The following is a 17,626-nucleotide window of genomic DNA, read 5'->3' as shown; positions in this document are numbered from 1 at the left end:
ATTTATCAAATGTATGAGAGGTACTAAATAACAAATAATTGCTGGTGACAGAGTTAGGAAAACAGTAGATTGCTTCTTAATGTAAACATGATCTATTGAGTTGCAGACAAGCACAATTAAAAGACTTGTACATGCTATAGCTTTCGGTCAAAAACTCCATCAACAAAGAAGAAAAAAGCACCCCCCCCCCCCCCCCCCACACACACACACACACAAGCAAGAAAGCAAGCAACCACATCTCACACATGCATGACTGCTACCACTGGCAGTTCTGACCGGAATGTGACTGTCATGTGTCATGTGAATAGGAATCGAGAGTGGGGTGGAAAGGTGAGAGGGATAGCGGAATGCAGGTGGGGGGAGAGACGAGTAATGTCTTGCAGGGTTACAGACTGTCAGGTCCAGTGTCAGGAAATGGGGGGGAGGGGGAAGGGGAAAGGACTTGCAGGTACATTGGCAGATGGCGTCACACAAAGAGGGTGAGGGAACGTGAAACGGGTAGAGGCCATAGGACAAGGGGGCGGAAACTAGTGGATGGAGAGGATGTACCAAGATGTTTTTGGAAGTGGAAAATGTGTTGTAAGGACAACTCCTGTGGGTGTTTTTGAGAAACTCTGGTATAGAGGGGAGGATCCAGATCTCCGGGCTTGTGAAGCAGCCATTGAAATCAAGCCTTTTGTGTTCAGTTGCACAGTGTGCCACAAGGTGATCTTCTTTACTCATGACCACTGTTTGACAATCATTCTGGGGGACAATTTCTTGTAAATCACACCAATATAAAAAGCTATGCAATGGTTTCAGCAGAGTTAGTATACAACATGGCTACTTTCACAAGTGGCCTGCCATTTGATGGGGTAAAATAAGCTTGTGACAGGACTGGAACAGAAAGTGCTTGGTGGGTGGATAGGGCAGGTCTTGCACCTAGATCTTCCACGGGGGAATGATCCCTGTGGCAAGGGGTTGGAATTGGGAATGGGATAGTGATGGACTAGGATGTTGTGAAGGTTGGGTGGGCGAAGGAACTCTAGTTTATGAGGATGGGAATGATTTTGGGTAGGATGCCCCTCATTTCAGGGCATGATGATAGATAATCAAAGCCCTGATAAAGGTCTCAACCAGAGGCTTTCTTGACTCGGTGACGGTCTTGGCTGCAGATTTCTAGACTTGCACTATTGAGTGGGGAATTGTAGGACGCCCCTAGATAGGTCAGGGGTGCACTGCACAAAGGAAGAGGCTACTCGGGTAGCAGAGTACTTGAGGCGTGCACATGGATTTGTTTTAGGCTATGCAGTAGTGCGAGGTGTCCTGATGAACACTCACCAGTCGACATGCAGGCAGGGAAATCAGGACACGCTCAGTGTAAAGACACTAAAGCTATCAAGATATTAGCAGTAAATTTTCAGAGTGTTCGGAATAACGTTCCTGAATTTACTGCCCTCCAGGAAGCGAGTGGCACGCAAATTATTCTCGGGACTGAGACCTGGATGAACCCTGTGATAGGAAGTTCTGAAATATTTAGTGAGGGTTGGAACGTGTATCGGAAAGACAGATTAGATACCGTAGGAGGTGGTGTCTTCATTCCAGTTGACAAAAATATTGTGTCTACTGAGATCGAAGTAGAGTGTGATTGTGAAGTTATTTGGACACGTTTAAGAGGGCTAGGAGAAATAAAGTTAATTGTTGGCTGTTATTACTGGCCACCAGGTTCCACTGTGACAGTTCTAGAATCATTCAAAGGGAGTCTACACTCTGTTCAAAAATGGTTCAAATGGCTCTGAACACTATGGGATTTAACTTCCGAGGTCATCAGTCACTTAGAACTGCTTACACCTAACTAACCTAAGGACATCATACACATCCATGCCAGAGGCTGGATTCGAACCTGCGACCGTAGCGGCCGCGCGGTTCCAGACTGAAGGGCCTAGAACCACTCGGCCACACTGTCAGGCCTACACTCTGTATCGCAGAAGTACCCGGATCATGCTATATTCGTTGGAGGTGACTTCAACCTACCTAGTATAGACTGGGATGTATATGGATTCATTACAGGTGGTACAGACAAGCCATCGTGTGAATTACTTTTGAACACATTATCCGAAAACTGTCTTGAGCAGCTAAATCGACAGCCAACGCGTAATGGAAATATTTTAGATCTTGTAGCCACAAACAGACCAGACCTCATTGACAGTGTCAGTGTTGAGACATGGATTAGTGATCATGATGTTGTCGTTATGACTATGGTTACAAAAGTTAAAAAGTCGGTCAAGAAGGCTAGAAGAGTATTCTTAGTAGAAAGAACAGATAAGCAGTTGTTAGCATCCCACTTAATAAATGAATCGACTTCATTTACTTCCGGTACGATGGACGTGGAAGAATTATGGGCAAATTTTAAACAGATTGTAAATCATGCATTGGAGAAGTATGTACCGAAAAAGTGGTTTACAGACGGAAAAGACTCGCCGTGGTTTAACAGCGCAGTTCGGAGAATGCTCAGAAAGCAAAGACAGTTGCACTCGTGGTACAAGAAAGATCGTGAGAATGAGGACAGGCAAAAGTTAGTAGAGATTCGTGCTGCTGTAAAAAGAGTGATGCGCGAAGCATACAACCACTACCACCATCATACCTTAGCAAAAGATCTTGCTGAAAACCCAAGGAAATTCTGGTCTTGCGTAAAATCGGTAAACGGGTCGAAGGCTTCCATCCAGTCACTCACTGATCAGTCTGGCCTGGCAACAGAAGACAGCAAAACGAAAGCTGAAATTTTAAATTTAGCATTTGAGAAATCTTTCACGCAGGAGGATTGTACAAACATACCACCGTTTGAGTCTTGTACAGATTCCTGTGTGGAGGACATAGTTATAGACATACCTGGGGTTGTGAAGCAGCTGAATGGATTGAATATAAATAAATCACCAGGTCTAGATGGGATTCGAATTTGGTTTTACAGAGCGTACTCTACTGCATTGGCTCCTTACTTAGCTTTCATTTATCGCAAATCTCTTGCCCAACGTAAAGTCCCGAGCAACTGGAAAAAAGCGCAGGTGATGCCTGTATATAAGAAGGGTAGAAGGACAGATCCTCAAAATTACAGACCAATATCCTTAACTTCGGCTTGTTGCAGGATTCTCAAACATATTCTCAGTTTGAATATAATGAATTTCCTTGAGACAGAGAAGTCGCTGTCCATGTATCAGCACGGCTTTAGAAAGCATCGCTCCTGCGAAAAGTAACTCGCCCTTTTTTCACATGATATCTTGCGAACCATGGATTAAGGGAATCAGACGGATGCCATATTCCTTGACTTTCAGAAAGTGTTTGACTCGGTGCCCCACTGCAGACTCCCAACTAAAGTTTGAGCATGTGGGATTGGTTCCCAAATATGTGAGTGGATCGAAGACTTCTTAAGTAATAGAACCCAGTACATTGTCCTCAATGGTGAGTGTTCATCGGAGGTGAGGGTATCATCTGGAGTGCTGCAGGGAAGTGTGGTAGGTCCACTGTTGATTTCTGTCTACATAAATGATCTTTTGGATAGGGTGGATACCAATGTGCGGCTTTTTGCTGATGATGCTGTGGTGTATGGAAAGGTGTCGTCGTTGAGTGACTGTAGGAGGATACAAGATGACTTGGACAGGATTTGTGATTGTTATAAAGAATGGCAGCTAACTCTAAATATAGATAAATGTAAATTAATGCAGATGAATAGGAAAAAGAACCCCTTAATGTTTGAATACTCCATTAGTAGTGTAGATCTTGACACAGTCACGTCGATTAAATATTTGGGCGTGACATTGCAGAGCGATATGATGTGGGACAAGCATGTAATGGCAAGTGTGGGGAAGGCGGATAGTCGTCTTCGGTTCATTGGTAGAATTTTGGGAAGATGTGGTTCATCTGTAAAGGAGACCTCTTATAAAACACTAATACGACATATTCTTGGGTACTGCTCAAGCATTTGGGATCACTATCAGGTCGGATTGAGGGAGGACATAGAAGCAATTCAGAGGCGGTCTGCTAGATTTGTTACTGGTAGATTTGATCATCACGCAAGTGTTACGGAAATGCTTCAGGAACTCGGGTGGGAGCCTCTAGAGGAAAGGAGGCATTTTTTTCGTGATTCGCTACTGAGGAAATTTAGAGAACCAGCATTTGAGGCTGACTGCAGTACAATTTTACTGCTGTCAACTTACGTTTTGCGGAAGGACCACAAAGATAAGATAAGAGAGATTAGGGCTCATACAGAGCATATAGGCAGTCATTTTTCCCTCATTCTGTTTGGTAGTGGAACAGGGAGAGAAGATGCTAGTTGTGGTACGAGGTACCCTCTGCCATGCACCGTATGCTGGAATTGCGGAGTATGTATGTAGATGTAAATGTCGATGTGGTTCAGTTGTTTCAGTCTGGGGTGGTATTGGGTGACGCAGAGACCACTCTTTTGTAGCTGGCTCTTGGGGATGGTGGGGGGATTGGGGGTGTGTGGGGGAAATGAAATGGCATATGAAGTCGGCAGTCTGGAGATGGGTGCTGGTCTGTGAAGGCCTTGGTGAGAACTGAAGCATATTGGGAAAAGGATTTCTTGTCACTGCAGATATGCCATCCCCAGGTGGCAAGGTTGTAAGGTGGGGATTTTTCGACGTGGGAGGGATGGCAGCTGTCAAAATGTAGTTACTGTTGGTGGCTGCTGCGTTTGATGTAGACAGAGTTGTGGATGGAGCCATCAGAGAGAGGAGGAGAAGGTTAATGTCTAGCAATCTGGCATGCTGGGTTGAGGAGGACTAGAAGAAGTAGGCGGGAGAGACAGGTAGTGAGGAATGAGGTTAGGGTGTCTTAGCCTCTATCCAGGTCATGACCTTGAACCAGACCAGGTGTTTGGGAGACTGGGAGGGTTTCTTCTATATGACTCATAAACAGGTTGGCATGGACATTCAAAGGTACGAGCATATGGGTAGAAGGACGGATCATCAAAATTACAGACCAATATCTTTAACATCGATTTACTGCGGGATTCTCGAACATATTTTCAGTTCGAATATAATGAATTTCCTTGAGACAGAGAAGTTGCTGTCCATGCATCAGCACGGCTTTAGAAAGTATAAAAGGGTAAAGTTGGTCAACCTGGGCCATCTGGATCCTCCCCTCCACCTTTAGCTTCTCTGAACTGTGGAGATGAGAGTTATTCTTATGGCATATTCTCCACTCCCAAAATTGTCCCAACGTTAACCAGCGGTAACTTATCATCTCCATCCCTCCACACAGCAGTTTCCGCCCCCTTGTCCTATCACCTTCTCCCTTTTCATGCTTCCCTCACCCTCCTTGTGTGCCGCTTTCTGCGTATATATCCACCTGTCCTTTCCCCTTCCCTGCTTCTCTCGTTCGCGACTTCTCTCCTCTTCCACTTCCCCTTCCCTGCCCCACTTCTGATTGCTATGCAATAGACAGTAACCTTTTGGTTGGAGCTGCCAGTGATATAGGTCAGGTGTGTGTGAGGTATGCTTATGTTTGTTAATGTGTGTTGTCTTTGTTGAAGAACGATTTGACCTAAAGCTATAATGTGTAAAATTCTTTTCGTTGTGCCTGTCTGCATCTCAACGGGTCATCATTTTGGTGAATAGCAATCTGTCCTTTTTCCTAATATTGTTAATATTTCAACCTTGAGTTTCCATTGTCTAAGAAATTGCTGGTGCTTAGGTCTGAACTGGTGGGCCACAGCATGCAAATTAACCATATTAACTGCTATGCCATGTTGCATGTAGAACAGCTAACAGCTTGTGGCATCACTCACTCTACTGCGGAAGTAATGCCCCACTGTTTCACAAGTTCTCATTGAGGCTAATTACAGCACACTGGATGTACATATTGTTCTAGTTCTTGTTGATGGTCCTCTGTATGGCATCACAGTTGGATCCTTGCTTTCTGGTTGTTCTGTCACATCCTCTTCACTATGCTGAACTTTGAAGATGGACCCTCCCACAAAGGTTAGTGATAGTCAAAGGGTCTTTAGTTTCCTTGAATGAGAAACCTCTTTCATCAATCTAAGGCTCAGGACTATAGTGGTGCCTCATATGACAGATGAAGGGTCATAATCCTTGACTTGACATGCAGTAGCGCTTCTGTAACATTTCTGAGAGTCCCCCTGTAAACACAGACATAAAAATCCATACCAAGTCCCCAGGGTTGTGTCTCATTGGTTGGTGTTTGGCGTTATAGTGTCTATCCTCCTCCTGGACCTCCAGGGTTGTATGTGGGCTAACTGTTCTGTTGACAAGGTATTTCACATTATAATTTCTGGTTGAACCGCGAATGGTGTATGCATTGCCTTTTTGGCCTCACAACTGTAAAGCAGAAAGAATGTTGTGAAGCCTATAGTGTCTTACTTCACTGTGTTATATGCGAATGTCTCGATAGGCAATATCGATTTCTCTGTTCGGCATTAACATACATTGAGAGGAAATCTGCCAACCTCTTTTTAAAGAGTGAAGCAATTCGTCTGGATTGTGAGTTCTTGCGTGATGTTGCAACGTGAAAGTACCTCTGATATTAGTCATGGCTGGAAAACTTTTTAATGAACAGATATCATCACATGGAGCGCTCTGTGCTTCAAAATGGTGTTTTCTACCAGGAACAAGCATAGGAACTCGGGCTCAAGTTTAAAAGAATAGTTGACAATACACTGGATAGATATTTAACCAGACCAGTAGAACAGTTAATAATGGGAGGGAACCTCCATGGTATACAACCACTGTAAATAAATTTACAAAGAAACAGAGATTACTTCATAATAGGTGTAAAACAAAATGTAGGGCTATAGATAGAGAGATGCTGAATGAAACGCACTTAGCTAGCAAGAGAGCAGTGCGTGATGATTTCAGTCACTACTGTAATAGAATATTGTCAAGAGATCTTTCACAGAACCCAAAGATATTCTGGTTGTATGTAAAGGCTGCTAGTGCCAACAAAGTTAATGTCCAGCTGCTATTGAATGAGACAGAAACTGAAGTTGAAGTTAGCAAAGCAAAAGCTGAAATACTTAACTCCATTTTTAAGTGTTACTTTACAAAGGAAAACATGGGAGAATTGCCCCAATTAATCCTTGTACCACTGAACAGATGAATGAAATAAGTACTAAATCCAGTGGTGTTGAGAAACAGCCGAAATCTTTAAAATTGAGCAAAGCTCCAGGGTCTGATGGAATCCGTGTCAGATTCTATACTGAATTTGCACCTGAGTTAGCCCCTCTTCTAACTATAATGTGTTGTAGATCCCTTGAACAAAAAACTGTGCCCAGTTGTTGAATGAAGGCAAAGGTCACACAAGTCTATAAGAAGGGGTAGTAGAAGTTGTTCACAAAACTACCATCCAGTACCCCTGATATGGATTTCTTGTGGAATCTTGGAAAAAAAACAGAGCTCAAATGTAAGATGTGATTTGAAGAGCATGACCTCAATGACAATTAGCATGGATTTCAAAAACATCGATCATGTGAAACCCAACCGCACTTTTCTCATATGACACACTGAAAGCTTTATATCAAGGCAACCATGTAGGTGCAATATTTCTTGATATCAGAAAAGCATTTGACTCAGTAATGCACCAACGGTAATTGTCAAAAGTATGATCATATGGGATATCAAGTGAAATTAGTGACTGGATTGAGGATTTTTTGATGGAGAGGACACAGCATGTTATCTTGGATGTAGAATCATTGTCAAATATTGAAGTAGCTAAGGTGTGCTCCAAGGAAGTGTATTGGGGCCTTTACTTTTCATGTTGTATATTAATGACCTTGTGGACAATATTAATAGTAAAATCAGGATTTTTGCAGATGATGCAGTTATCTACGATGAAGTACTATCTGAGAGAACCTGCATAAATATTCAGTCAGATTGCGACAAGATTTCAACGCAGCACAGAGACTGGTAACTTGTTTTAAATGTTCAGAAATGTAAAATTGTGCATTTCAAAAAAGGAAAAAAAACTTGTATCCTATGACTATAATATATGAGCTACTGTTGGAATTGACCAACTCGTACAGATAGCTGGGTGTAACACTTTGTAGGGATATGAAATGGAACGATCACATAGGTTCAGTTGTGGCTAAAGTAGGTATAGACTTTGATTTATTGGTAGAGTACTGGGGAAGTGTAATCAGTCAACAAAGGATATTGCTTACAAATCACTCATGCAACCGATTCTAGACTGTTGATGAAGTGTGTGGTACCTGTACCAGATAGGACTAACAGGGAATATTGAACATATCCAGAGAAGGGCAGGACCAATGGTCACAGGTTTGTTTAATCTGTGGGAGTGTGTCTTGAAGGAAGTGAATGGGAAGACACGCGAAGATAGATGTAAACTATTCTAAGAAAACCTATTAAAAAAGGCTGAAGAACCGGCTTTAATTATTATTGTAGGCATATACCACGATCCTCTGTGTATGTCACACAGTGTCATGAAGATAAGGTTGTAATAATTACTGCGCACATAGAGGCAGTCAAACGTTCTTCCCGTGTTTCATATGTGAAGGGGACAGGAAGAAACCCTAATAACTGGGACAACGGGACGTACCCTCTGCCATGCACCTCGCAGTTTCTGTAGTTTCAACAGTGGATACAGCTTTGGTGACAATGTAGTGAATAATATAGTTAGTGCACACTATTATCCATCAATTCTCTTTTATCTTCTTCAGTACTCTCACCTAGAGGTTGATTTCCATTAGGTGGAATTGTGCTGCTGCAGATGGAATGTGTTTCAGGTAATTGCAGAATGTGTGTGAATTGCTGGCATTCCTTACAGTGGCTCCCATCGCGTCTAATGGATTGGTAGAACCTGACGAGTGATACTGCGTCTGATTCTATCTGAATGGTTTGTGATATAAATATGGATGCAACTTGTTGATGGCCGAAAAAATTGTGTAAGACACTCTTTCTTGGCTGCAGGATAATTCATCTTGGACTTTGAGAGTATGCTGGAAGAATAAGCGATCACTTTTTCAGCCCCTTCCTAAATTTGTACTAGAACTTCACCTATCTCGTAACTGCTAGAATTGGCAGACAGCTTTCTCTCTGCATGTTTGTCCTGCAATGCACTGGAGATGTTAGCACCTCCTTTGAGGACAAGGAAAGATTTTTTGTACCTTGTTCCAGGAAAATTTGGTTCTTGCAAGGGACGTGCCTTAGTTCAGAAGTCCTCTTTGAACTGCCATTAGTACAAAAACATTCTGAGAAAGCACCTCACATCAATAAATGTGTCAACGAATCTGAAATCTGCCAGTGCTCTTATTTTTTCTGGATTGGAACAGACTCCATCACAAGTAACCATGCACCCCAAGATCTTTATTTGTTGGCTGACAAAGAGGTCCTTTTTCTGTTTCAGGCAGAGGCCTGCAGTTTGAATGCACTTCATCAAAGCTCTCAGGAAGCTAAGTTGTTGTTCAAATGTCATTGAAAAAATGACTATGTCATCCATGTGTCAAAGACATATCATTCATTCAAGGTGTCGAAACAGGTTGTCCATCATTCACTCAGAGATGTCTGCAGCATAACATAGTCCAAACGGCGTAACTGTGATAGAAGCCATTCAGAATTATGAAGTCAGTCTGTTTTCAGTCATTGTTATTAACCTTGATTTACCAGTATCCTTTTTGCATGTTCATAATTGAGAAGTACGTTGCTCCTTTCAAGCATTTGAGGTGTCATCACTGTGCGGCACCTCCACCTCGTTGTTGTTTTAAGGGTCTTATACGCTTGTATTACTAAACCAAATTTACTTTTACAGGTAAGGGTCTTATACGCTTGTATTACTAAACCAAATTTACTTTTACAGGTGGTTTAGAACATAGTCTTTTTAATGAAAACAGTTCAAAAGAGTTTGTAGAAGATGTTTTTATTTTTAATTTAGTAAGCTGAATAAAACTAACCGTATTTGGCATTTTTACAAAAATCATGAACTGCAAACCATTAATAAGAAGTAGGAGAATCAAATTTTATATTTTGCAACCTTATATTGATAAGTTATTGCGAAAAGTTTCAGGTTCATCCTGCAATTATTTCCGGAGATGTAAAAAGTTAAACTTCAGATATCTTGTAATGTGTATTTTTTGGCTGACTTTGCTTCAAATTATCCACATGAAAATTGCTCAAGAAACCTTCTTTTATCATTATTTCATTTGATAGAGCACAAAAATTTGTACAAGGTGGCCTTGTTTTGTTTCGGGAGAATATTGCCAGAAGAGTGGTGTACTTTTGATTGTTGTGGTGTGGGGTTAAACAAATGTATATCTCTGTGGAAGTATTATTTTGTCAAAAGTAAAATTTTTACTAATGTCCAGTGGGAACATGTGCAGATGTACACACAAAATTTGACCAAAATCTGTGAGGCCATGTGGAAACTTTATCCAAAACTAGACTATTTGACATGGAATGGCCCAGATAAATTTTGCATAATAGTTATAATAATTAGATTAATTCGTGCTTATACAGATATGTAGGAACAATATTCCTTCCTACATATGATCTACAAATAGAATACAGAGGGGGGGGGGGGGGGGATCATTCTGTTGCTCTAAGTACCCTTGTTTGCAAATCATTTGGTCACTTACCGAATGCAAATTTCATTGCATGTTGATGTTTTCCTTAAGTTATTTATTGGTATTAGGTTAGTGATTTGCCTGCTCAAGATAAATAAGTGAAATTGATGCCTTTGTTAACACTGTTATGGCAACATTAACACTGTTCTGGCAACAAATGGCAAATCTTTCGATTAAAATTTTGTTTCACTCAGGTTGCTGAAAGCAAAATAACAGATTCTTAACTGGATCAGAAGCATCATATGCAGTTAATCTACTAATTTCCTCATGCTTTGACATCTCTTACAACCTTGTTGCATAATAATTTTGATTAATTAGTCAGTTAATCAGTTTCTGTTTAGCATTTCTGCTGCATTCGTTGTGATATGGCTGTAGTAAATGACAGTAACCTACTATTTTCAGAGATGTTGGAGTACTACACTAAGAGGGGTAAGCTGTTACACTGCACAGCAAAGTTCTGTAAGTGTGGAGAAGTTCCAGATGCTTTGGAATATTCGTCAAAACGTGATGTTCTAGAAGCATATGGAAAATGTTATGATTTGAATGTAGTTGGATTTGTGATAACTCCAAGGACATTTGGAGCACGAGTGAAGCTTAATTCTGAAGAGATGAAACTATGGGGAGGAGAACTGTCATCAGCCACATCTTCACCTCAGAATTCACCTAGAATGAAACAGAAAAGGAATGCAGATCTTTACATAGATGTCAGGGACAGAGAGAGCAAACATGTACCAAATTGTCAAGCATCTCTTATTTGTTTACCAGAGACTGATATTTCATTGCAACCAACCAAAGGATTTGGTAGTAAAGCTCATATCACACTGGGATGTGCAGATGGGATACAGCCGGTCACAACAGGTTTAGACCTACTTGATGTTGTTGATTGTGAAGCATTGTCACATGAAGGAGGTGAGTCTGTCAAAACATTTACATTTTCAAGGGGTATTCTGAGAAATTATGGACAATCAAGGTGGGTACTGTATCCAAACCAAAAAATTTTGGTGAAGTCAGTTTTTACGGGAAATTACTAGATATCATGTTGGTAATGGGCTTTATTAAAATATTTGGTACAGTTACTGCCATACACTTGAGCTAAAGAGTGTGGGAATTTGTATGTAGAATGTCAATAAGTTGTAGTGTGGAATTGTAAAACATGCAAGAAAAGTCAAACTATTGATATTTTTATTTCAAGATTTGCCACGAAAATAATTGTCATTGAATTCTTGCAAGACATTTCTGTCTGAAAAAGAGTTGTGTAATGCCACATAGTTTGATACTTCATTTATTGCATCATAGTCACTGGCTAATTTATTGCATCACAGTCACTGGCTAAAAAATTTTCCATTACTAGTGTCTTTCAGCTGAACTGTCATTGTAGTTTCTTCTTTTTCTCGTATAGAGATTTCTGAAGAAGTGCTTGTGAATAGGACATACTTTTTTTGGGGGGGGGGGGGGGGGGGGATTTTGAACGTTTTAACTTCTAAACATATGGTACAAACAGTAAAGTCTTGGAAACACAGCTTACTTTTCTTGTGAGGTAAAAAATGACCTTTCTGCATTCCACTCCCTATCCCTTTGTGATAAATACCTTTTTCAGTGCTTTCATAGCTTCACTGGAGACAGGATGGAAGATATAGTTTGCACAATGATTTTGCTTCGGAGTGTTACTTAATCTGCTGACCGAGACATTAAATAAAACTTCTGAATTTGGAAGATAAAAATAAAGTAATTATTCTGCACATGAGTGAAATGTGATTTTTGTGATACAGTACAAGTAACAGCAAACACATTGAAAAGATTTAGAACAGGTTATTGAAGTAGTGAGTTAAGATCTAAATTACATTGCTTGCTGCATAACTGAAATATGAAAATGTTCTCTCTCTCTCTCTCTCTCTCTCTCTCTCTCTCTCTCTCTCTCTGTGTGTGTGTGTGTGTGTGTGTGTGTGTGTGTGTGTGTGTGTGTGTGTGTGTGTGTGTGTGTTTGTTTTTGTTCTTGGTTCATTGTCAGTCAGGTCTTAGCTCCAATCATTTGGGCATCCACAGCCTTTGTTTGTAATTTGTGACATCTACACCTTGTAGAATATGACTCAGACAAATTGTTCTGTTTTTAAGTCACTCAGCATGAGTGTATTACTAAATTTTGGCATTTATTCACTGGTCTCTTCTTGTGTCATAAATCGGACAGTTTGTGTTTTTATCTAGTTAAAAAGTTCAGTTGTTACGGTAGTTAATAATTAAGAAAATAAGTGACTGAAGATGATAGATGGCTTGCAAGGTCAAATATCAAGACTTACATGGGGCTGCAAATGGACAATTAAGATGAGCTACGGGCCTGAACATAAGATTAAATATAGTCATTAATGGATTGGGGTGTCTGCATAAGGTGGACACCTTGTAGTGGGGAAGTGTGATATATGTAGTTCTGTACTCTTATCGTATACAATGACGTATGCAAAAAAAGAAACAGAGCCCTTAGACAGAAATTTGAGCAAAGTGCTTCAGATGTGGGATTTATTTGATAAACAAAAGTATTACTATTGGTCCATGAAATCAAAATTTTGCCCATCTACATTCACTGAGATATAATCTTTAAACTATTTTCTTTTAGATATGGCAATTGACTATGCATTTTGATATATTGTTTCTGCAGGATCTTGGTAATTGTATTTTAAATCACTGTGACATCAGGCAGCATTAATTTAAGCCTTCTGCATTGGATGTGTGCCTAATACATGTGTATGAGAATCATGGCATTCATAACATAACGGTATGAAAGCAAAATTTCTTTCACTTGCTTATTCTTCAGTAATGTATCCAAACAAATATTTGGATGTCATAATCGTCGACTTATTCAGAAGCAGTATGCATAGAATAAATGCCTTCCCAACAGAAATATCAACCATACGCCAGACCAGTCTTACTCACCACCTTCCAGATTTTCTCTCAGTTGCAAAAAGCTGTTCATAGAGTCTATGTACATACACTCAAAATTATATTTTAATATTTCCAGATTTTTAGTGCACAGCGTTGACAAAGTGAAAAAAGTGCCAGTTCTGTTCTAAGTTGTCTTGTACACCACTGACTACTTTATATGGAGTTACCATGGTGTAAATTATACTTTTGTTAAAATCTGACTCTACTGCTAGTTCTGTGTCTTCATCAGTTTGGGTAAAAATACAGTAAGATGTAGGGTAGATGTGGACACTGCCTAACTATATATGTAAATGTAATTTTAAGTTTTATTCTGGAAAGTGTGTACAGACTGAAAAAGAATTCATTGTCTAACAATGACACAGATATTACTTACATATCTTTTTAATTTTTTTTTTTTTTTTTTTTTTCGTTTTAATTTTAAATGGATTGAATAATATGCTCTGATAACTTTTGCAAGAACTGTTAAATACAAAATAGTGCCATAGTTGAAATTTTTGTGACAATTTTGCACAGTTGTATAATTATGCAAAATGTTTGAATTAGTTTACTAGGTATAGGAAGGAAACAGCCATTTTCATGTTAAGTTGTGTGTTTATGAAATTGTGTTTATATGTATCCCTAAAGTTTGTGTAAAATCTATATCAGAATATTTGGCTGTGATATACCTTACTTCTTGAACATGTGTAATTTTGCTTTATGCTCTTTAAGTAAGGGTGGTTTATACATATTTTCTGTCTTCCTCCCTCCTCCTCCTCCTACATGTAACTCAGTATTTTCTCATAACTTGATCCATTGAGTGTCGCAGATGCTGTACGAAACAGAGTCAAGATTTCAGAAAAATTTAGATAGTATATTTTTTATACTTTTAACTTTTGTTTAAAATGGAGAGTGCTACATTAATTTTGAGTAGCCTTGTAGATGTATTAGTCAATTGCTTTCTCATTGCTTATGATTAAACAAAGCTCTTAATAAGATTTAAATCTGAGAAGTGAACTATTTGTGGTTTGCTGTGTCTTGTTTCTGGATGCTATTTCATAATTGTACATATTAAATATTTCCATTTCTTCCCATCTCCACATTTTCTACACATTTTAGAAATATGCCAGTTCGTTCACAAAGCGTACATTCGTGTATGCTAATGTATTGAGGAAAAATGTTTTCGAGTATAAAACCATTCGGGTATAAGGCTGTGTCATTTTAAAATGTTTAAAGCAACCGTAAATTTAAGTGGTCTAATAGCCAAAAGGATTTTCTTCAGATGGATACTGGCTGTGCAACCTTACATGCATACATCATGTTTTCAAGATGTCTGTGTTTATATATACAGGTAAATATGTTGAAAAGTAAATAAAAAGTGTGTACTGCCAGTTTCTTCTATTACTTTTTTTATGCCCATTGTCTTTATTTATTTTTCCGTCTGAGGTTGCAGCTTCAATAACTGTTCTCCCTTTTAGGTACTGTGCAGAGTTAGACAAAGACCTTTGGAATAAAATACAAATTTCTGTGTTTTTACAGTAAATTCCTAGTCATTATTATTATCCTTTATAATTATGTATGTTTATGCTATTACCCTTAAAGTTTGTGTTTAACAATCGCTAAATTGTTCATGGCCCAGAATCTACTTTAAACTATAGGTCCCCCTGTAACGGGCTGGGTAAGTGAGATCAGAGGTTGATAGAGGGCAATGGCAGACCTTGTCCAACATGATCAAACCTGTTCAAGTAATGTGGTGTTCAAAATCTTTTAGATTGATGACTGCTTTACTAAGTAAGTTCGCAAGATAGGAATCCTCTAGAATTTTTTAAGGAGAGTACACGTGTCTAGTTACCATACACAATTGAAAATATGTCAACAACAGTGTTTCAAAAATGGCATCAAGAGAATAGAATAATTTAACATTGAAGACAGTAGTCTTGAAGAAATTACTATGTTTATGTTAAGTGTTGTTTCCAGAGAAAAACCAAACATTAAGTATAGATTTAGATTTAACCGATCTGACTACTCAAGTACCTACAATAGTTTTCATTCTTTAGGTGATTAAAAGATAAGAAAAGCTTTATTTTTGCAGAAAGCAGATTTATAAAAACTATATTTGTTTTTCTGGTTCAAATAAAAATCAGAGAAGCTATATTCATTAAGGTGATAAATTCTGCTGCTTTAAGTAATAAGCAGTGCATATCTGTGAATAAAGTATCTAAGTGAATTAATTATTATTACGATTATTACAATTATTGAGTTTCCTTTTCTTATTAATTGCAAATGCATATTCATACATGAATAAAGTGGTTAATTCCCTGTCATTGACCCCATCACTTTTGGTGGTCATGTTTGTTGCTCTAACAGAAAATTACTACTAGTGGCTACTTAAACATCTCAAACAAACAGATGAGTCAGGTGGTTCAGTTGAAATTTCCAGAGAAGAATGCAATTACCCACCATGGCATATCTCAGAGAAACTTTTCAATCCCCCCCCCCCCCCCCCCAAAAAAAGAAAGAGAGAGCTCACCAAATCTGCTACAGTGATCAGATTTAGAAAAAAAAGATCCTCTTTCATTGTTGTTACAGTTTGTCAGATTGACAAACTGTATTTATTTTTCAAGTTTTGTGGAAAATTATTTTAAGGACAAATGCTGAAGAAATTATGAATGAGGTTTTACAGAAATGGCATGTAAATATTTTATAAAAAAATGTGCACTTATATATAGATCTTTTACCCTTTTTTTTTTTTTTTTTAAATTTTTCGCTTTGTATGTGCCACATGTACATCTTGCATAAGATTTTACATTTTATCATCAATTAGTATAGTATGTACAGTGAAACAGTAGATCCATTTAGTATGGAGGAACTACAAGAGGCTTTGAAAGGCGTGAAGAACAGAAAAGCTATTGGAATAAATGCAGAAGTAATTAAATATGGAGGGTTACTGCTAGTTAAAAGACTTTTACAGTTAATAAATGAATATTGGATGAACTGTAAGATCCAAGACCCTTGGTATACAGCAGATGTAATCTCTCTTTTCAAGTAAGGGAAATGTAACGACTGTGGAAACTATCGTGGTGTCAGTTGCCTAACACTGAGTACAGACTGCAGTCAAAGATAATCAATAATCAAATGAAAAATTTCACAGAAGCTGTTATTTACGAAGAACAGAATGGATTTAGAACAGGTCGTTCATGTTTAGGCAATGTGATTGTAACTGAAAACATTATAGAAAAACACAGAGAATTTAATATAGAAACTCATATATGGCCTTTACCGACCTTGTGAAGGCTTCTGACAGTGTGTGTCATGATAACCTATGGAAGATAATGTCTGAATGTGAACAGAATGAGATTTTCACACTGCAGTGGAGTGTGCGCTGCCAGGAAGTTTCTGAATGTGAATGTTATTACCACCTATTGGAAGTAGTGAAAAATCAGTACAAAATTACATGCATTGTAATAAACACAGGTAGAGATTGATAAGAAAAAATAATTATTAGCCAAGGTGTTAGACACAAGTGGACTGTCACCTACCCTTTTCAATATTTACATTGGCCGCATTATTAGGAAATGGAAATGTGAAGTAAACAAAGCAATTAAGATAACAAATGGGGAATACCTGGATGTGCTTTTATTTGGTGATGTCATTATTATTCAAAAGCATAAAGATGATCTCCAAAGTGCAGTATACCAGCTGCATGAAGTTTGTGGGAAGTACAACTTTAAAATTTCAAGTAATAAAATGAAAATAATGGCATTTGGAGGAAAATATCCTGTCAGAGCACTAATTGTTTTGGATGATATAGTTTTAGAACAAGTGCCTCAAATCTCTTATTTAGGCTGTGCTATAAGTTTTGATATTGAAAATAAAATACATGAATTCCAAGCTGTCTGTGGTGCCATTTGCAAAACTTGGGGCCATATAGTATGAAAAAATACCTTCATGAAACTCTGTAAAGTAATGGCAATTCCTGTATCATCCTATGGAAGCAAAAGCTGTGTTAAAAAAAAATTCAAATGGCAGAGATGAGTTTCCTAAGAAAGGTGAGGACCTGCAGAAGAAGAGACATGCTTAGTAATGAAGATATTAGAACAGAATTAAATATTTTCAGCATGAATGAAAAAA

At 38.6% G+C, this 17,626-nt stretch overlaps 1 protein-coding gene across 3 annotated transcripts in view; it reads left to right on the top strand.

The window, feature by feature from the left end:
• Positions 1–15,726, top strand: part of LOC126336795 (2',3'-cyclic-nucleotide 3'-phosphodiesterase-like) — an 84,088-nt gene extending 68,362 nt beyond the window's left edge. For all 3 annotated transcript variants that reach the window (XM_050000820.1, XM_050000821.1, XM_050000819.1), the window contains one exon: positions 10,988–15,726. In XM_050000820.1, coding sequence (XP_049856777.1) covers positions 10,988–11,616 — 629 coding nt within the window. In that variant the 3' untranslated portion in view covers positions 11,617–15,726. The remainder of the gene's footprint in view (positions 1–10,987) is intronic.
• The last annotated feature ends 1,900 nt before the right edge of the window (positions 15,727–17,626 follow it).

Source organism: Schistocerca gregaria, chromosome 2, assembly GCF_023897955.1.
Source record: "Schistocerca gregaria isolate iqSchGreg1 chromosome 2, iqSchGreg1.2, whole genome shotgun sequence".
NCBI lineage: Eukaryota > Metazoa > Arthropoda > Insecta > Orthoptera > Acrididae > Schistocerca > Schistocerca gregaria.
Note: the sequence above shows the minus strand (reverse complement) of the source record. Positions and strands in the feature narration are given on the sequence as shown.